Source organism: Euprymna scolopes, chromosome 17 (genome assembly GCF_053919585.1).
Source record: "Euprymna scolopes isolate OS-2025 chromosome 17, ASM5391958v1, whole genome shotgun sequence".
NCBI lineage: Eukaryota > Metazoa > Mollusca > Cephalopoda > Sepiida > Sepiolidae > Euprymna > Euprymna scolopes.
In genome coordinates, this window is record NC_136498.1 from 78,081,260 (window position 1) to 78,104,625 (window position 23,366).

The 23,366-nt window shown below is 34.7% G+C and overlaps 1 protein-coding gene across 1 annotated transcript in view; it reads left to right on the top strand.

Moving 5' to 3' along the window:
* Positions 1–23,366, top strand: part of LOC145296812 (uncharacterized) — a 109,166-nt gene that overhangs the window by 15,534 nt on the left and 70,266 nt on the right. The window contains exons 3-4 of the mRNA XM_080142896.1: positions 12,143–12,243; positions 19,856–19,921. Coding sequence (XP_079999022.1) covers positions 12,143–12,243; positions 19,856–19,921 — 167 coding nt within the window. The remainder of the gene's footprint in view (positions 1–12,142; positions 12,244–19,855; positions 19,922–23,366) is intronic.

Consider the following 23,366-nt stretch of genomic DNA (forward strand, 5'->3'; position numbering starts at 1 on the left):
TTGTAATCAGCTGGAAAGCAGCCCTATGGTACTGTGTTCCACAGATAGGAAATTTTTTGAAAGAAACTTTGTTCATGGAAGTTCCATTTAGAGAGAATAAAAAGGAAAATTCTTTATAATGGTTGTAGAGGGACGAGCTTTGTAAATCCAAAGTCTACTCCATCAGAATGAGTGGCAGTTGTCCACCATCTGCCCTTTGGCAACTCTTGTTTTTAGTGTTGTTGGATGTTCACCTCCTCCACTTATGAGAGAAGCCAAGGCATTGCTAGTGCGTTGTACAAACTGGCAGTCAGTAATTGTGCATATTATGAACCGGATTTCTTGTAAATGTCCACTTGGGCTCGACTTGCACTTGACATCGCAGTTGGAATATGCCGAGTGCCATTAAAACTGCTAAAAAAAAATGATAAAATTATTGTTGTTTTTTTTATAGTATTTTCAAGTTAAATTCAATTTTTATGATAAACTAGTTGGGGTGCCTGGCGTTGCCCGGGTGTTTAAGTGGTGTAGTAAAGACCCTTCAACTTAGACGTTACAATTTTATGATCAGTGGACACACCATAGAAATTGCTGAAAGCTTCACAGTTGTGACCGCTATTGATCCATTTCTTATTAATAAAAAGATAGTCCAGATGTACCTTGACTACATTTGGGATTTGGGATTGACGGGTCTTTTCTGAAAATGGGTATTCATGCAGTGTAGGTTGATTTCAGAGAGAAAAGTTTGAAAATGTTCTTCATTTCGGTTTGTAGAAGAACTTATGCGTGTTGTTGTTGTGTCCTATGTGCGCATTCATGTCACCCCCAATAACCAATAAATTATGTCTGGGGACTGAGCACACTATTGCTGAGAGATCGTCATAAAAATTCAAGATCTCTTGCTCATCACTGACGTTAGTAGGACTATAGCAGCAAATCACAGTCGTAGCAGGATTATCACTGAAAGTAGTAATAATTATCCTTTGTGTTATTTTCTCTGCACTGTTCAACGATTTCAATGTTCGAGAGTTAAGCAGAAGTTCTACTCCACCGATGGTCCTATTCATTGAATTCTTTCATGCTGCTGCTGATACAAATGGCCAGTTATTACCAATTTCATCATACTTTATTTCCAGGTCGTCGTGGAAGAGACGATGCTCTCATATATAGACAATATTGATATTGTAGTCTTTGGATGAAACAAGTTCCGACATTTGATATGTGGGTTGAAGCATCCATACATTAAAGGTAGATATTTTATGGCATAATTACTCTTAGTAAGCTAAGGTTTTGGTGCTCTAGTAGACTTATCAATCACTGTAACCAGTACCTGCACCCCAGATTGCAACCCTTGGTTACCTGTGCAACGGTCAATGCGGTATGGAATTCTGGTTAGATTTCAAGTAACATTGAATTTTTCGATAGCTTGGATAATATCAGCTGTGTGAGCTATGTCTACAGGTGAAATGCAGTCTCAATTAGACTAGTTGACGCTGACTGTTGATCAATAATTGATTCTTCTGCTCAGTTTCTTTTGTTCTCTATTGTTGACTGGTTCTTTAGTTCTTTTAGTGTTAAATATATCTTGACAAGATCATCCCACAAAGCAGCAACTTTATGCCAACCTGCCTGCCATATCTACTACCATCAGGGAGCGATGTCTACGATTTACCAATCACTGCTAGAAGAGCAAGCAAGAACTGATGAGAAATGTATTGCTGTGGACTCCACGGCACATGTGTACAAGCATAGGATGACCTAGATCCATGTACATCCAACAAATTGCACGATGCCAACTGTGATCTGGATGATCTAAGGCAGCTGATGGAAGACAGGCAAATCTAGAGAGAGTCACTTTGGTCCAGGCAAGGAGCCAGACCAGAGAGTGTCAGGTTTAACAGCTACATTTTCTAGATACATAGCTGTAGGAATTGTATAGTCATAGTGGATGTTGTATGACTTATTTGCAACCGTTCTTTCTGGTATTATATGTTCCTAGGGCTTGCTGCTACATTCAATATTCAGATTGTCCAGTGGAGATATTTACACATGCCATAGTGTCCCATTGTATAGTAGCCATTCCCCAGCAGAAACTTACAACTGGATGCCAAGTGGCTCATGCTCCTTACTTCTGTGTGGCAGCATCATAATAATTCAATTTAACTCTCAAAGCCCTAATTTAAAAATAAAATAAAATAAACGGCATAATTTTTTTTTAATACAAAAATACAAAACAGCATAAAAAAATACAAGAAATACAAAAATAAAGATAAAAGGACTCTCTGGCAACGCCAGGGAGGTACAACTGTGTATATATATAAGATATTGGCATCCATTGACAATTATTTTGCATATATATATATATATATATATATATATATATATATAAACAATTCATGTATTCATATAAATTGCTATAGAAGATATATTTTATGCTTCCATTTTCAGTATTTAGTTCAATAATGCTCGCTCAATAAGTGAGAGAGGTAGTAAGTAATGAAAATCAAAATCAAACCTAATGTCTTGCATATATATATATATATATATATATATATATATATATATATATATATATATATATATATATATATATATAGGGTTATATTTTTATTTTTTCCTGTGTTTAATTGTTTTTTTTCCATTCTGTCTTTCATACATTTCGTGTCCACATTCCGTTTTATGATTAATATATATATATATATATATATATATATATATATATATATATATATATATATATATATATATATATATATATATATCAATGTTAAAAAGTCCACATATGCTTCTAAAATAGAGATTTCAAAGTTATGAGGGTTTTTGAAGCATGAAAACGATGTTATTTTTTTGTATTTAATATTTTATTTTTTATATTTCAAGTGGTCCTCCGCCCTGGTTCACAAAAAAGTATCGAAATGAATATATATATATATATATATATATATATATATATATATATATATATATATATATATATATATATATGAGAGAGAGAGAGAGAGACCAACTCTGCAACGCTTATGTATACACTATTTTTATAAAATACACAGAAATGCAAGGAGGTAGGATAACTTATCACTATCCTTACATAACAACTAATTCCAATCACTGACCTAAATATTATGTTATTCTATTTAAATGTTAAAAAGCCTCAATTATACTATTCATCCAGGCACAATCACATTGCATTTTCTATATAAATCTACTTAAACCCCTGTGTATTATATATATATATATATATATATATATATATATATATATATATATATATATATATATATATTTCTTTTGTTATTGTTGTTTTTTCAAGCGATACATATAGTTAATATTGGCTCCGCCTTGAAGCTCATTTTTTTTTTTTTTTATTTACTTAGAAAGTCGCCCTTTTTAATTTCTTTGGACGTATATAACATTTTTATTTATTTATTATTTTTAAAACAGTAATCTACGTACACGCGTGTTTCGAGGTCATTACCTCTCGTCAGCGTAGTTCAACTGTTTCTAGGGATCGAACCTCAGACCATGTTTACCACAGTCCGGTGCCTTAACAGTTAGGCTATATATATATATATATATATGTGTGTGTGTGTGTGTGTGTGTGATCAGCTTTTTTGGAAAAAGAAATCCAACAGAGTACTAAATTAAAAGGAAAATCCGAAATATAAAAGCGTATTTATATTTTGTATTTTGTGTACAGAAAGTTGTTAGATGAGACAAGTCATTGGTACCGTGGGTTTCAAGCTCAGTACTTAGGACCGTTTAAGATATCCATATCAAGCTTCTTCAGCCAATACTCATCTATTCTATAACCGGAACTGGAAAATATATATATATATATACCTCACGAGTTCACGTTTAACTCTCGTTTTGTTAAATCCCCCACCCCGTTTATTTATCGGATGATGATGATGATTTCATTAACTTTAAATTTTGAATTATTTTAATTTAAAAAACTAATTTTTTTATATATAAAAATTCAAACTTCAAATTTATATCAGTATCGATTAAAAACTTAAAATTTCGTTTAATTATATCGAATTACGTTTAAAAATTTCGAAATACGTTTAAAAATTTCTTTTAAAAAATTCCAACTCTTTCAAAGTTTGGGGAAGTGAGTATTTATCTAGCCTAAGGGATTTTCCTAGTATATTAACACTACTATATTTTTCCTATAGTTTTAAAATTGAAACAGATATAAATTACATTTATAAAGTATGATTTTTTTTAATTTATATATAATACATTAATTTAAAATCTATAATATAATTACGATTAAAATCCAATTTTATCGACTAAAAATAATTTTAGCATTTACAAGTTTACTAATTTTTTTTTGTTTTTTTTTTATACATATATATATAATCAATATCTAAGTTTTATCTTTTTCATTAACCCAGTTTATTAGGAGTGCTTTTCTTCTGTGCATACAATTTTTCAAAGATTCACTCCTTACATTTAAAAATCTTATTTTGGGGTCATGAATTGCCCGGAGGATGGGGTATTTTTGTGCATTACAGAGCAAGCATTGACTTAATTCCAGGGCGTATGCTAGTTTGTGCTCTATTTTTCTCCATTTTATGGAAAAAGGTGTATTCTTTTCTTTAAGCTCCCACACTCGGGTAGCTAATGCTGTATTTATCCTTGTTTTTGCTCTAAAGGAGCTCATATGTGCATAGTATCTTTGCTTAAATTGGCCTTTTGTCATGCCTATATATTTTTCCGGTATGTTTGTAGATTGGTCTGTTATTGTAGCCTCATAAACAAGGGATTCAGCTTTACAATTGCCTCCAATGGGCTACTATTTTTGGTCCTACAAGAGCAGCCTGTGTTATCTATCTTTTTTGGTTCCTTAGATATGATCGACTTGATTGATGGAGCTGTTGAGTAACTAACTTTCACAGTATTTCTATTAAAAATTTTATGCAGTTTGTGTTTTTCTGGAAAATGCTTATCTAAAAGTCTAAAAAAATATGTCCTACTCTACTTTTTGTAGTCAATGAGAACAGAGGTAAGAACCAAATTATCTTCCGTCTCCTATTTCGTTTTTTATTTTCTTTTTTATCCTGGGTCTGTTGAAATATTTCTTATTTGAGTATTGTGTCAAACAATAAATTCATGTAAAGTATAATTTACAGCCTTTAGTTTTTTTTAGATGACCTCGGAAGAAAAGGGTCGGTGCCTTCAGAGCTAAGTTAAACTCTTTATCCATAACTGTTGAAATGTATTTTGTCTTAAATTTGCCTATATTTGTGTATTAATATATATATATATATATATATTAATATATATATATATATATATATATAAATATATATATATATATATATATATATAAATATAAAATAATATATATATATATATATATATATAAATATAAAATAATATATATATATATATATATATATATATATATATATATATATATATATATATATAAAATGAAAATTACAATTAAATTTACCAAAATGATCCAAGATGGTAAAATTAAAGTATATTATAAATATTAAAGAATTAATATTTATAAAATTATCTCAGCCAGATGTAAAAGGTCGATGAAACCAAATAGGAAATAGAGCTTATAATATTCCCTCTGCTTCACTTTTTTTGTTTACAAGTAAGATCTTTGACTTACTTGTTGTTTCATCAAATACTTCTACATGCAAAATCCGATCCCGCATTTTGCTAATTCCTACCCTCTGATGAGAAGGAAAGTATTTCTTCGAAACGCCGCGGATTAAGGACTATCCATTTATCTAGTGTTTCCTTTTCAGATTTAATATGTTTTTAACTCATTTCAAAGTGTTTTTAACATATTTTATTAACTGTTTGTTCATATATATATATATATATATATATATATATATATATATATATATATATATTATTTATTTATCTTTGTTCTCTTATTGCAGTCTTACTAAAAATTGAAACACCTTAACATTGCTTATCATGTTTTATTACTCGTGTTTTAAACTTTTTTTGTTAAATACGCCTGGTATTACCCTAAACCAGTCTTTAAATAAGATCCCCAATCTAAAAACATAAGCCAACTTCACAAGTTGCATTATTGGAACATAATTATAAGGTGAATCTCGAAGGTTCCATCGCGAGGTACCTAAAGCAAAAAAAAAAATAAATAAAAATAAAAAAAAAGGAAAGCTAAAAGCATTTAACCCCCGCACCCACCATACCCTTTAAGTACCAGAACAATCTAGGTCTGCTAGCTAATAGTCAGTTTTCGAGATGACCTCGGAAGAAAAGGGTCGGTGCCTTCAGAGCTAAGTTAAACTCTTTATCTATAACTGTTGAAATGTATTTTGTCTTAAATTTGCCTATATTTGTGTATTAAAATATATATATATATATATATATATATATATATTACTTATTTATCTTTGTTCTCTTATTGCAGTATTACTAAAAATTGAAACATCTTAACATTATTTAAGCAAAAAAAAAGAAAAAACTTCCACAGATTAATATGGGAGGGAAGACTATCTTCAAATTCTATTCTAAACTGGGAATGGGAAAAGGACTTATACTAAGTAGATATAAATAAGTCCCTCTTACCAGAGAGTAGATAATGCAGTGGATGTGTTATCGGCAGCTCCAGTAACTCTCACTTCTCCTTTTTTGTCCCTCAGTCCTCATTTCTAATGGGTGATGTTTCTGACAAAGGGCAAAGAAAAAGCTGCTTCCCAGGTCGGTAGTACTTCATGAACAGTAGTCTGAGATGTCGAAGACTTTCTGTCTTTGTCTATTCTTGCGGCCATGTCACTAGTAAGGGTGCTAGAGGTAAACGTTTTCATCTGGGCTAACGTTAACCGCCTGATAGTCAGGGACTCGAACCTTGGAATAACCACTAAGGAGACTGTCCTATCAGCAGGTGCAAAATATTGGGGCTGATGTATTGCCATTTGGTGAATGGATTCTGGACCATGCAGTAGTCTCTGATGAGGCCTCTCGATTCCATACTAGTGGGTAATTGTTACGGCTTTACCTTATCATGTGCTACAAAAAAAAAAAAAAAATTTCTGGTCTTTCCTCTCTTACTTTCCCTCTCAGTTCTGCTCTAACCAAGTATGCTGACCTGTTCCACAAATCCCCAAATCCTCAACATGAAATATCTCAAAAAAGAAAACACGAATAAACCTAGAACCCCATCCTCCAACGTAGACCCCTACTACCATGTCTCCTTCTCCAACATCAGGGGTCTACATTCTAACCTTCCAGAGGTTGAAACCCAATTACAGGAGACAAAACCGGACATATTCTTTCTAAGCAAAACTGGAATAGGGCTGAACACCTCCCTAGATGAGTTCATAATTAAAGGATACTCTAACTTAACATCTAAATCTGACCCCCAAGATCGCCACGGGCATGGAATATGTGCCTACATTAAAGATGGCTTCCCGTTTGGCAGGGATATCTCCAGAGAAGACCCTAATCTACCTTATATGTGCTTCCTGGTTGCACTTGCTTACACCACTGCATTTATATTTGCCCTCTATCGCCCCCACAACAGCGGAGTTACTGTCTTTAAGAGTATATCAGAGAAAATTGACCACATCCTGTCTGCTCATCTGTCGCCCTAACGTTCACATTTGCAGTGATTTCAATGTCCATAGTGTGGAATGGCTGACTCAAATAAGACTGATGATGACGGGAGGTTCTATCATGATTTTGCCATTGCCTATGACCTCACTCAGATTGTTCGCGAGCCCACCCATGTGCCCGATACTACCAGTCAGTACGCAAGCCTTCTAGACCTTTTTCTATCCACTTTCCTTGAGCTATGCTCATATTCCGTTCTATCTCCTCTGGGATCCTCCGACCACTGTGTTGTATCAGTTAAGATAAGAATGAAATATAATAAATCTACAGACGTACCTCTCCACCGTACTGTATACCGATACTCTATGGTGGACTGGGATAGCTTCCGTACATTCATATCTGATCTACCTCTCCATTCTATGTTTAAAAAGGATGTGTCCTCTATAGTATCCGACCTGACCGAATGGTTAATTGTAGGCATAAAACAATTCATACCATTCAAAAAATTCCAACAAAAACAAAAACCTAACAGCCAGCCATGGTTCTCCCATGAATGTGCTCCTGCCATCGCACACAGAAATCACTTTTTCCATAGCTACCAATGTAGTAGATGCACTGAAACTAAAGCTGCTTTCAGGACCGCCAGCAACCACTGTAAAAGAGTAATAAAAAATGCAAGAGAACTATATGCTCAGTCCGTTAAATCTAAAGTAGCTGAGCAGTTTTGGCAAATAGCAAATAGGATCCTAAACAGAAACGTGCGTTTTATCCCAACCATTATCAATGGACCAGAGGTCATCTCGACAGCATCCGACAAGGCCAAATTATTTGCCAAGAACTTTGCGCCAAATTCTACCCTGTGTGACGAAGGCCATCAACTCCCCGTATTCCCTCCTATAACAGACAACACGCTATGCAACATACAAATATCTGTATGTGAGGTCGCCAAGCTAGTCAAGAACCTTGACTCCAGTAAAGCAACTGGTTCTGATGGTATTCCAATTATAGTGTTAAAAAAATTACAATCAGAACTTGCCCCCATACTTACCAAACTGTTTAAGCGTTGCCTTAAGGAGAAGTGCTTCCCAACACCCTGGAAAACCTCATCGGTATGCCCTGTATTTAAGAATTCAGGTGAAAATTAATCTCCCTCTCAGTACAGACCAATAAGTCTCCTGTGTGTCATAAGTAAGTTGCTGGAATCCACAATAAATAGAGAAGTAGTCAACCACCTCAGCAGAAATAACCTTCTTAGCGACATGCAATATCATTTCCGTTCTGCTAGATCTACAGCAGATGTGCTAATGGTTATATCTCATAGGATTAGCGAATCTCTCGGCAAAGGCTTCATTTCCAGGGTAATTGCTCGACATATCCAAGGCCTTCAGTAAGGTTTGGCATAAAGGCCTACTACACAAGATTTCCAGCTATAGTATAACTGGAAATGTTTTCTCGATCATTAAATCATTTCTCTCTGATAGGCTCATAAGAGTAGTGGTTGATGGGCAGAAATCAGAGGCCCACAGTATTAGTGCTGGAGTCCCTCAGGGGTCCATACTGGGCCCAACTCTCTTCCTGATCTACATCAATGATCTCCCAAAACATATACTAAAATCTTTCGTTGACATCTATGCTGATGACACAACTATCTATGGCAACACATCAAGGGTTGTAAATGATGATGTTCTCTCTGATTCTCTCAGTGGGGGAAGAGGTGGCTAGTTACCTTTAATGCATCTAAGACCAAGCTCCTATCACTATATCATAAACGCTCTGATCCCCATCTGGCATCAATTGAAATGGATGGCTCTCCTCTAGGGGAGGCTCCATGTTTTGATAAGCTTCTGGGTTTGACCTTTACTCCTGATCTGAAATGGAACACATACATCAAGTCTGTGGCCAAGGTCGCTGGGAAAATGGTGGGATCCTTCTACCGCTCCAGAAGATATCTCACTAATGATGCAATTCTCTATCTATATAAAAGCCAAGTACGTCCAAGGTTGGAGTACTGCTGCCACATCTGGGCAGGAGCTGCTAAAAACAGCCTATCCTGCCTTGACAGAGTACAAAATAGACTTTGTGGCTTGGTGGGGAATGCCCTCTTCTCGTCCCTGCAACCCCTTTCCCACAGAAGAGACGTAACGAGCCTATCTTTGTTCTATCGTTATTTCCATGGCAAGTGCTCATCTGAGCTCCATTCTCTGGTCCCCCCTCGCCAATCTTTTTCAAAAAAGCACCTGACTAGCTGAAAACACCGTCAATAATTTCCCCCATTCCTTATCTGTGCCTAAATCAAAACGTAGATTCCATGAACAAAGCTTCTTTCTTAGAACTGCATGCCTGTGGAACTCTGTTCCGCTTGCCTGTTTTCCTTCTGACTTTAACCTGGATGTTTTCAAGTCCAACACAAACAAATTCCTGATGAACCGTCCCCTTAAGTTATGACACTTTATCAATTCTCCAATACTATTACTACACTATCCTATTGATTACTGTACACACAATAACCCTCATCCTCGAGTGGCCCTTGGGCCTTGATAAGTGGTGAACTCCATGAAAAAAAAAAAAAAAAAAAAGTTGTGTTCTTATATATATATATATATATATATATATATATATATATATATATATATATATACTAGTAAAATCCTGACCGTAACATTTCATCTTGACCTCGAAAAATAGTGGACACCATCCCTAGGTCAGAGACCATCATAATGTCAGGTTTGGTCATGATCAGTCCAGTGGTATGAGCTGTAGGAAAGTTGTACACACAGATACACACACACGAACACTACTATTTATATATTTATATATATATAAAGTGACCTTATCTCTCTGAGGACTAGTCTCTACCAAACCCCTCTGTGAATTATAAAATCAACAATAGGTTCTTTGATATGACAGGGGCGTGTTCGAAATGAATGTTCCTGTTTAGAGGACAATTGAATCATGATACTTGACTTTTGACTTTTAAATTTTAATTCAAACCATTATATATAAAAATAATTTTATAAAATCAACAGAAGGTTCTTTACAGTGCAATATAGACTACAATTTATTGTGGACTAAGTCACTATGGGGAGACATATGAAGGTTCCTCTCGGTGCATTGCAGTGGGTCCTCAATTTGAAAAAGCAAGCAATCGATTTGATTGAAAAAATGGCGATTTTACCGATTTCAATGACAATGAAAATATAGCAGTATGAAACATGGTTTCATCATCATTCAATCCTGAGCAACGCCGGGTCTCCTTAATCCCTAAGTCAATTTTTGATCTAAATGTTAACAGTTCGAACATGTAAATAATGTCTAATAAAAGTTAAATTTTTCAAAGAATCTAAAGAGAACGCTTTTATTGTCCCCTTTCTCTCTCTTTCTTTTTCTTCTCCCTCTTTCTTTTCCCCCTCCCTCTCTCTTTTCTTTTTTCTTCCTTTTTTAATTGTTTACGTCATTCTCATTTTCTTAGTCATCCTTTATGTAAATCATTTGCCTTTTTTAACATCATTCAATCTGACTCAACATAGTGAGTTTTTCTGCTGATATTCGAAACCAGCCTGTTTGGGCAGCAGTAAGATCTTACCCGTGTATAAAAGACTGAACCAGTAAAAAAATAAAAGTAAGAAAAATACTATTTTTAAGCTTAACAGCAATTAACCTCAGAATATGATAGTTACACCCTAAATAAATATACTAAACTGCAATCATTCCACAATCTCAGTGATGCATGACTTCATAAATGCTCCAATAAACACACTCCCAATCCATCAGAGAAAATTAAACCTCTAACGTAAATTGTTTACCAACAACACAGTAAATAATTTCCTAGATTTTTAAGTGCTCTGTACAAAGCTTCTTCAGCAATTCGTATTTATTTGCATAAAAAAAAAATTACATAAAATGTGGCAAGAGACCGATTTTGTGCTTATGGAGAAAGCTGCTCATCATTGTTGTAATTAAACTTAGCTAGCTTTGTTCATTAACGCAATCTATGAAATACAAGAGGCGTTCAATAAATAATGCCTCTGACCCACTTCTCATGGCAGTAGAACAACGAAACGTGGTACAGTTATTAGAAAAGCCAGAAATTTTGAAGGGAGGAATTATTATTTTGTAATCAGTAACTAGAAAGATAATGGTACGTATATGAATGTATGAACCAGTTACAAAGGGTGTCGGTAAAAATAGTTATAAGGTGTAAGATGAGTGGGGGCGTTTAGAGGATTAGATTTAGAGGGAAAAATAGGAACTACCTCATGAAAAGATGTTGCAATTGTGATGTAATGTAGGATTTTATTATAATGACAAAATGTGTCTACAATGGCATTCAAAAGTTACATAAGATAGTGGCTAATAATCTAGACATAATAAATTTGTATATGGCATATGTTGTTGCAAACCTACACTATTTTGGTCCAGAAGGGAATTTCTGCAATCATTTTATTATATAGTAGAAGATAATATAAAGAATAGTATAAAATATATAGTATAACTTATATGTAGTCAATGTAAATAATACATGCTGCATTTGCACAGTTTGTGTACCTGAGCCGCCATTGCTAGTGATTTGCTTTGTGTTATTAATAGATATTTTTTCCTCATTTTCTAGGCATTTTTCATAGACTGTGGAGATCCAAACAGAGTGGAAGACATTTTGGACAATATAATGTTTCTTGGAATCGGACAGAAAATTGGTGGTACTTCTGTTAGGTAAATATCTGATATCAAATCGTTTATTAATTCATTTTTTTTTTAAATACTTAAAACTTGATGCTTTCTGGAAACTTTCAATTCTATACAATTGTAATAGGGAGGTCGTTTAAGAAAACGAGGAATAATCAAAAATAGAACTGTGAGGTTATTCTGCATTAATGTGAAGTTGTTTGGATGTATGGCAATCAATGGTAATTTAGATCTTTTTTTTTTGGGGGGGGGGGCTAAGAATGGACACATTATATTGTATATTCATCCAGTAATACCATATAAATTAATTTTCATGAGAAACCCATCATGCCACACTTTGTCAAAGACTTTGGATATATCAAGCACTACTGCTCTAACTTATAATATATGCATTCAGAGATGACTGTTAGGATATCCATAGTAGAACAGGATGGCTTAAATCCATATCGTTGGTCAAAGTGTATGGGTTAATTTTTTTGTTTTTCGTGTTCTTCCAACAATAGATTTTTGCCATCATGAGGATGCAGATTGGTTAGCATCAGCTCAGAGAACTACTAGGTTGAAAAGAAAGTTCTTGCAGAATTTTTAATTTTGATTTCAAATGATATATTGTCAAATAAATGTTCGTTATAATACCTTCACTTTACATATCATTTTAAAGAGAATTTTTTACTCTATCTAATCGTTTAAATTACAATCGTTTTAAAACAATTATGTCTTCTCAGAACGTTGAATACAAGATAGAAAAAAAGCAACTTTGCACAATTTTCTTATTTCAATTCAAGCGAGGCTGAAAAGCTTTTGAAACAGCACGTGATATCAACCTAGCGTTTGATCCAAGAACCAGTACTGAACACACTGCACAATGGTGGTTTAAGAAATTTGATGGTGATGACAAGAGTCTTGCAAATGATGAGAGTAGTGTTCGGCCATTGGATATTGACAACAATCAATTAAGAGCCTTAGTTGAAGCCAATCCATACACAATTGTTTGAGAACTTGCTTCTGAATTAGACGTAGCATATAAAATGATTTTCAACCATTTAAGAGAGATTGGAAAGACAAAAATACTTGATAAAGGAGTGCCTCATCAATTGAACAACAACCAAAAGGAACGCTATTATGAAGTGTCAGCTTCAATTCTTTTGCACAATAAGAATGACCCGTTTCTCGACTGAATTGCAACTTACAATGAAAAGTGGGTTCTTTCTGACAACCGGCAACACTCAGCTCAGTTGTTAGATGCCGACAAAGCTTCACAATATTTCCCGAAACCAGAGATGATGCTGACTGTTTGATGGTCTGCAACCAGTCTCATTCATTATAGTTTTTTTAATGCAGGCAAAACCATTATGGTGGAAAAGTACTGTCAACAAATGGCTAAAATGCATCAGAAACTTCGACAACACCCAGCATTAGTTCACAGAAAAAGCCCAATTCTCTTCCATGACAATGCCCAATCACTCATTGTTAAAATGACCCTGTAGAAGTTAAACAAATTGGGCTATAAAACTGCTTCATCCGCCATACTCTTCAGACCTCTCACCTACCGATTACCACTTTTTCAAACATCTCAACAACTTTCTGCATGAGAAATGCTTCAAAAACCTAAGTGATATCAAAAACACCCTCAGCAATTTCTAGTATAAATGCACTTATTTTACGTTGGCAAAAGTGTGTTGATTCTGATGGTGCTTATTTCAATCAATAAATGTCTGTTTGGGCCAAAATATATTCATCTGAATTTAAAAGTTGAAAACTGCAAGAACTTTCTTGTCAACTTGATATTTTCTGTATTGCTCTTATATATGGCAACTCATTTAATCACTGCACTAATATGATATTAACTTGTACTTTTCATGGTTTATAGAAAAATAGAATAATGTTTAAAAATTATCTAAGGAGATTCCACTAGTATTACTATTGGTGGAGGTATTAACCTCACAAATGGGTGCTGTAGGTGACCTGATCCACAGACGCTGCATTTCATATTCTTATTCTTTGGATTTCTAACTTTAACACATCACTCAATAAGTCCTGTTCTTGATTATTAAAACACCAACTTTTAAGCAAAATTCGTTCAGAAATAGAAAACATTGGCAAAGCTGCTGCCAAAAAAGTGGACTTCCTCTACCATGCTAGAAATATACTCACACTTTGACAGGAAAATAGAATGTGGATCATGGGTTTACTTTCAGATACCTCATAACTTTTGCTTCCCTTATTATGTCTTTTGATCGTCATATTTCATAAGCATTATTTCTGACAAAGTGGGGAGAATTGCAGTTTTCTGGCTCTGAAATCTATTCACATAACACTTATTGTTGGCTATTTTTTTTTTACTTGTTTTTGACTTTGAAGTGATATTTTGGTACTTCTGGAGTTTAAAGCCCGTTTTTTTGTGAGTCTTGCTCGGCAACGCCCAGCAGATGACAGAAACCATCAGATTATACTGAGCAAATGGAAGTCAATAAAAAAAATAAACAAAAAGAAAACAAAACAAAAACAATCTCCCGTAATAATTTCATAAATTTTACTGTTTTATTTTTTTATAGCAACTGTGTTTTTTTCTATTTTTGTTTTTTTTTTTGGGGGGGGGAGTAATAAAAGTTTTTTTTTCTTTGAATGAGTGAACAAATAAATTTTTTGTTTTGTTTGTGTATGAAAAGTTATTTTGGTATTTTTTTACGACCTACTCCAGCGTAGTATGAATACCCCTAATCTCCCCATGTTAAGAATGGCTTTCGGAATAAGCATCCCCAACCTCCCCATGTTAAGAACGACTTTTGAAGTTGGGGTGTTTATTCCGAAAGCCATTCTTAACATGGGGAGGTTGGAAGTTTTTATTCCGAAAGTCGTTCTTAACATGGGGAGGTTGGGGATGTTCATACCATGCTGGGGCAGGTCGTTTCCTTGTCACAAGACTTGTTGCTTGAAGAAGTGCAATGATAATCTGCCCTTTCTTTTTTTTTTCTTTTAAACTCTTTTCTTCCCTTTCTTTTTTTTCTTCAAATTTTTACCGTCTGCTCGCTTGCATCTGTTTTTGCTAACTTGATATAATCTGACAGTTTCCGTCATTCGTCGGGCATTGCCAAGCAAAACTCACAGAAAAACAGGTTTTAAACTGTAGAAGTACTGGTATTTTTTTAGCTCCTTACATCAAGTGGCTTCATAATTTGTCTAAAGCAATTTCCATAAAAAAAATCCTATATCTTTACATTCACCCATTCAGGGAATATCCTTGCTACATATGGGCCGATACATCAACCAATAGTCTCTCTCATAGTTTCTTCCCTCCTACTGCTAAACTTTGGTATTCTATCCCTGTTGCCTGCTTCCTCGATTATGCTAACATGCAAAAATGTAAATGTAATGTGAACAGACATCTCATTGCTCAACTCCCTACTTAGAGTGTTCCTGTAGGCAGGATTCACAGTCACTCCTTACATCTCAATGTCAATGTGCCTTATTTAGGATGAATATGAGTCAAAAAGAAAAGAAAAAAAGAATTTGATTTTATTCATCAGCACAGTTTCTTTTTAGAATAATACACGAATTCTAATGCTTCATAATTGGTAAAACGATTCATCTTTGGCGTCAGAATATGCTTCAGTTTCTGATATCACTTCTTTATTGGAGCTAAATTTCTTTCTCCAGCACATTCTTTTGAGGTCTGCAAGATCTGAAGAATAAAGTTGGTGAAGAAACAATTTGAAGTGCAATTGATCTAGTTTTGCCATCGTTTTGATTCATTTTTGATACGGTGCATTATCTTGGTGGAGGAGCACTTTTTACTTCTTCATTTATGGTCAATTTTTTTTGTGATTTCTTCCTGCAACCGCAACAATAATGCATAATCGTCATTTTAGCTTTTAAGATACCCAACGTTTTCTTGTCTTTCCTTTTTTTTTTTTTTTTTACATGGGTGTCACCACTTATCAAGGCCCAGAGGCCACTCAAGGATAAGGGTTAATAGGTATACATTAGTCATTGTGATTTTAGCATAGTAAACAGTGGGAATTTTGTAACTTGGATTACTTAGGAGGACGATTCAATTAGAACTTGTTCACATTGGACTTTTTCTTTTTTTTTTTTTTTTTCATAGGTATCAACACATTATCAAGGCCAAGAGGCCACTCAAGGATAAGGGTTAAAGAGTGTACAGTAGAAATTGGACAATATAATAATCATTAGTAATGAAAATTTGGTAAATTTGATAACTTATATGGAACGGCTCATCAAGAACTTATTTACATTAAACTTGAAGACAACCATATTGTAGTCAGCCAGAAAGCAGGAAAACGGAAGACAATTCCACAGGCGTGCAGTTCTAATAAAAAAGCTTTGTTCATGGAATCTATGTTTAGGTTTAGGCACAGATAAAGAGTGGGGGGAATTATTGATAGTGTTTACAGCTAGACGAGTGTTTCTTGTGAAAGTTTGGCGAGGGGGGACCATAGATTGAAGCTCAGTCGAACACTTTCCATGAAAATAACGATACATCAGAGACAAACTCGCAACATCTCTTCTGTGAGATAGAGGTTGCAAGGAAGAGAAAAGGACATCTCCTACGAGGCTACGAAGTCTATTTTGAACTCTATCAAGGCAGGACAAGTCCTTTCTAGCAGCTCCTGCCCAAATGTGGCAACAGTATTCCATCCTTGGACGTACCTGGCTCTTATATAGATAGAGAATTGCATCAGCAGTGAGATATCTACTGGATCGATAGAAAGATCCCACCATTTTTCCAGCGGCCTTGGCAACAGATTTGATGTACGTGTTCCATTTAAGATCAGGAGTAATGGTCAAGCCCAGAAGCTTGTCAAAACTTGAGGCCTCCTCAAAACGAGAGCCATTCATTTCAATTGATGCCAGATGGGGATCAGAATGTTGATGATGTAAAGAGAGAAGCTTGGTTTTAGATGCATTAAAAGTAACCAGCCACTCCTTTCCCCATTGTACTACATGCTCAAGATCAGAGGAGAGAGAATTGGAGAGAACTTGGTCGTTTACTGTCTTAGATGTGCTACCATAAATGGTAGTGTCGTCAGCATAAATGTCTACAAATGATGTAAGGATGTGATTTGGAAGATCATTAATGTAGATCAGGAAAAGAGTTGGGCCCAGGATGGACCCCTGAGGGACACCGGCATTAATACTGTGGGCTTCTGATTTTTGCCCCTCAACTACTACTCTTATGAACCTATCAGAAAGAAATGATTTAATAATTGAGAAGACATTTCCAGCTATACCATAGCTAGAGATCTTATGAAGTAAACCTTTATGCCACACCCTATCAAAGGCCTTAGATATGTCAAGAGCAATTGCCCTAGAAAGGTTGCCTCCGTCGAGAGATTTCCTAATCCTATGAGATATAACTGTAAGCACATCTGCTGTAGATCTAGCAGAACGGAAACCATATTGAGTGTCACTAAGAAGGTTATTTTTGTTGAGATGGTTGATTACTTCTGTATTTAACACAGATTCCAGCAACTTACTCATGACGCACAGGAGACTTATTGGCCTGTACTGAGAGGGAGATGAGCGATCACCTGAATTCTTAAATACAGGGCATACTGATGAAATTTTCCAGGGAGATGGGAAACTATTCTCCTTAAGACAACGTTTAAATAGTTTTGTAAGTATGGGCGCTAGTTCAGGTTGAAGTTTTTTGAGTACTATAATTGGAATACCGTCCGGGCCAGTTGCTTTACTGGAATCAAGGTTTTTGATTAGCTTGGCAACATCACGTACAGATATACGTATATCACATAGTGTGTTTTCAGATACAGGAGGAAATATTGGGGGTTGGCGGCCTTGATCGCAAAAGGTAGAATTAGCTGCAAAGTTCTTGACAAAGAGTTTGGCTTTGTCTGATGTTGACGAGATTACCTCAGGTCCATTGATGATAGTTGGGATGGAGCACACGCTTCTGTTCAGATTCTGTTTGCTATTTGCCAAAACTGGTGGGAACCAAGCCGCTGCTCAGCTACTTTGGACTTAACAGATTGAGCATACAACCATCTTGCACTCTTTATTACTTTCTTACAATGGTTGCTGGCAGTCCTGAAAGCGGCTTTAGTTTCCATACATCTATTACGTTGGAAACAGTGGAAAAAGTTATTTCTGTGCGCAATAGCAGCAGCACATTCTGGAGAGAACCATGGCTGGCTGTTAGGTTTTTGCTGAAACTTTTTCGAGGGTATGAAACGATCAATACCTACAATTAACCATTCCGTCAGGTCTAATACTATAGAGGACACATCCTTTTTAAATATGGAAGTTATGATCATATAGATGGGTCACATTTATACAGAAACACCCTTTACCATTCTTTTAGACAGCAACAATATGTTTGTCTTATTTGTTTTTTTTCTTTTTCTTTTTCTTAGACTAGTTGTTTTATTAAGGGTTGGTAGTCAAGTCAACCCAATTATTTAATTAATAATCGAAGGGAGGGCATATGGGTTCATACCTTCACAAGGCTATTAGCAGAAGTGATCAATCTAAGTGAACTCAAGAACTGTAAGACTTTCACATGGGACATATGGTTTGTGCGTCAAAAGAATCAGAACCTTTAGCCAGTTCACAACCATGCCTTGGAGCCTCTTTCTCAACACTAGCACCGCCATCTTGCATGCTTTCTTGAGTACAAATTTTTCTCTGTGTATGACATATACAATGTGGTTTCAATAAGTTTCGAGACTTTTTTCATATGGACACTTTTATTAATAGTGTACACATGAAACTCTAGTCCCCTTCGAAGTAATCTCCTCCTGTTGCAATGCACTTGCATTATTCCAACAACTTCTGGAAGGCCCCCATGGAAGTCCTCTTATGTGAGCTTGTCAATGACCCTCATTGCAGCCTCTTTCATCTCCTCAATTGTCTCATAACGACAGCTTCTGAGGTTTTCCTTCAGCTAAGGGAATAACCAAAAGTCACAGGGCGCAAGGTCTGGACTATAGGGTGAGTGAGGAACTGTCTTGATGCCTATCTTGGTCAAATAGTCTGTGACAAGGGTGGTGCATTCACACAAATCTTCTGCATCTTCAGTTCCTCATGATTAATTGTGTGTACAGTTTTCACATTGACATCAAACTATGCTCTTATTGTCTCTATAGACACACGATGGTCCTTATCCATGAGATCTTTTATTTGGCCAATCAACTTTGGTGTTCTGACTTCCTTACTTCTCCCACACCTCTTATCATCTCTCACAGACTCCCTGCTTTCCTTGAATCTCCTGTGCCACTCATAAACTGATGCTCAATATATACAAGATGGTCTAAAAGCAGTCTGGAGCGTTTCATACGTTTCTGTAGCATGTTTTCCAAGTTTAAAACAGAATTTTATTGCATATGATTCTTCTAATGTGTCCTCACGTCGAGATTGCATTTTTCTAAATTCACCAGCTGTGACAATCAGGCTTTAGTACGTATATCTTCCAATTCCTGCTGTAACTGTTCATTTGAACCTGAAATCATAAAAAATGGTCTGTCATCTAAGAAGCAATAACATACTGAATTATCTAAAGTCTACGACAATTTTAAATGCCTGTACAAAAAAGTCTGGAAACTTATTTAAGGCATCTCGTATATAATATGATATAGCAATTCTATCTTATTTTCTTTTGCAGCCTTTTCCCAGCAACTGTTCACATTGAGAATGTTGACACTAATAAAGATGATGAAAGCCTTTTCAAGTAAGTATCTTCCATTATATGATGAATAGTATTTTGTATTTATTTGTTAATATATATGGTGGCCACAAACTCATGCACCAATGTTAATTAAAAAAGTTAAAAAATTAAAAAAGTTATAGTAGTAACATTTATTCAAATTCAAAGTTCTTTACAAGGATTACAATTGCTTGATATGTTCGCCGTTTGCAGCTATGCACAAGCCAATACGAAATTCAAAGTTCCTGTAGATACGATTCAGTAAATCAGCATCACCATCAATTTGAAGACAAGCATCAATAATACGACTCTTCAGATGATCCAAATCACGAATCTTCGTTGAATAAACAATTTGCTTAATGTGACCCCAGAAATAAATATATTATATTGATAAAAAATAAATATTAACATTGGTGCGTGACTTTGTGGCCACCCTGTATATTTGTTTCATCACACAAAAGTCTATTTGACAAATGAGGGCAGAGAGAATCTAAATCTATTTCTATAATGAGAATTTTTTTCTATGTGTCATTACCTAAACTTAAATAAGCACCTTCATCAGCCAACTATGCCAATATTGCCTGGAATGAGAATGTATAGCTTAACCTACTCTAATGCATTAGTAAAGACATATATTGTATGCAATGAAAACCTATACAAACATTAAAAACAAAAACTTTTAGTCATGTTTATAGGAGGCTTTGGATAATAAAACAAATAATATTTTTATAACAATGAAAGAAAAACAAAACAAATGTTTATGATTGCTATATGCTTAATATTCCTTTCAGACATCTTCATAAGCAAATAGATAAACATATATGATATACATAATTTATTTCAATTCCAATAAAATAAAATCCTTTGTTTCCACTTCAAAGTAATCCTTTCACAAAGACTCATATATTTTGCCAGACATCTGTCATGCTTCTGTTAACTACTGGAAGAATTCTTTGGGGATGCCTCTCAACTTCACTCTTTCTCTACTTTATCGTTGTTTCCAAGGAAGATGTTTGACTGAGCACCAATCCCTGGTTCCTGCTTGTAACATTCACAACAAGAACACTCCACTTGATGATAGGAGTTAATAAATGATCCTCTCTGACTAACTGCCTTTGTTTATGTCTTATATTGACATCAACCACATTACTTGATCAGAATCATATTGTTCTTTTGAAATGTCTTGTCTTTTCATTGACATTCCATTTCAGGTTAAAATATGTGCCTCCCATTGTTTCATGACCCTGACTCTCTGATCGAAATGTAGGGTTGACGTCATCGCACAGCAATCAGATTTACATCTGGTTTTGCCCAGGTCCTGAATTGCTTATATGAAATACATCCAATATTTTCCTGGTGTTGTCCATCACCTATGCAATAAATGTTCAGGAGGCATCTGTAAGGCATACACAAGCCATCAGTGCATTTTATGCTTGAATGCATATTAGCAACTTTCACAGGCATTTAAAAAAAAATGAGATGGTTCAATCAGCAAAAAACTGTGATGTCACCAAGGTAACCACTTCCAACTTTACCCATTTTAAAAAGAATTGTTCCAAAATCAAATCATGTTATTCTCTCAAATAAAACAGTGCAATTTTGAATAAATGCATTTTAAAAGGTGATATTTGTTTTATTGATTTGAAAAAGGTATAGCTGCCAATTATTTTGATGGCAAGAAGACAGTATTAAATACAAATTTTAAATATAAAAAGACGAGACATATTTGTTTGATTAAAGAATATTTTTTCTAACACTAATAACTTTTATAGAAAAAAAAAACATCTTTTCTTAATAGTATTGATCCTAAAAGACATTTATTAATGAAGACATACATATGGTCAATTCTCTTTTACGGTTGTGAATGTTAGACAGTAATGAAGGATGAAAGTTGTTTGGACGCAGTGGAGATATGGTTTTTATGGAGAATTCTATAAATATTATGGACCGAAAGGAAGAATAAACAGTCATACATAAGGCAGAGTACAGCAGATCACTATTCAATACAGTTCACGCCAGACAGTTAAAGTTGTTTGGCCATTTAATGTGGGCAGACGGCTTTGAAAAATGCTTGACATTAGAAAAAGTTACTGGAAAAAGAGCAGAGGAAGACAACAAAAAAAAAAATCGAAATCGGTAATTGTATCGAAATTGGGAATTTAGAACAAGATCGGCAATTGTATCTCGGAATTGGGGAAAATATTGCAATTGTCCCATCACTAATATATATATATATATATATATATATATATACATTTTTCTCTCCTCAAAATTTGGAACTTTTTTAATTTTTGTACCTTAATTTGTCTTGTCTAATGATATCTAATATGAGTGAAACGGTCTGCACATCGTAGCAAGATATGACTGTATTTACACACACACACATACATTGACAGTTTCAACAGGGTCACTGGAAACACGACTATAGATCTCATCAAAAAGATTGAATGCAGATGGAACGGAAGAGCTATGATCATCGATGTCTGCAATAACAGACTTGATACCTGAAGAAGATCATTAACAATAAATTATACAGATGAATGTAGAAAACTCTGTTTTCTAACTAAATTATTTATAATAGACTAGCAGGACCTGTGAAAAGTCCACAGCTGTAGGCTCCATTTGTGTATATATTCCTGCCGTGTTTAAAAATATTTTCATTTTATGGACGTCTGGCATGAATGCAGACCCCATAATATTATTAAAAACTTTAACATACTTATCTAAGTATGTAGTTAATGTAGTTTCAGAATATATCTGGTTATGAAGAGTGAGGGTCTACCTTCAAAATTTTTGTAGCAGTTTGTGATATATTTCTATTCTAGGGACGTTTGGAATGAACTCGGACCTTCCAATATTAAAACAAAACAGATACTACATTTTGATCCTAGCCCAAAGACCAAGAAAGCGTATTTTAGTTTGAGTTTCATGTTCAACACAACACCAACATCAGATGTAATTTAAGAAATTAATTTTTCATTGCTTTTAGTTATTGGATGATCCCATTTCTTGAATAAAAAAGGGGTGGAAGATGATACAAACATAAAATTACATTTTCCGTCTTCTTGTCTCATACTGGAAATAAAAAATGAAACTTCAACAAACACTAGTCAGGTTTAACTGATTTCCTCATGGGAGTATGAAATTTAGAATCAGTCTCCAGTTGCATGTATATCCCCATTAGAGGAGATGACAACGTTATAGATGCCTAAAAAGTGAGACTAACATCCCCCCCCATGCACTGCAGCCAAGATCATGTCATTCAGTTTTTGACCATGTTGCACAGTCATAGAAGAAGATTACATGTTGGACATACGTATTGCATACTGTCACTCTTGCATACAATTGGTGTTTCTATGTTTTGTAAAATTATTGACAGCTGCCTGGAGACTCTTCATGTAGCAAATACAGGTTGCCTCCATAGTTGTATTAATTAGCCTATTATTATATAGAGTACACTTTGAAACTA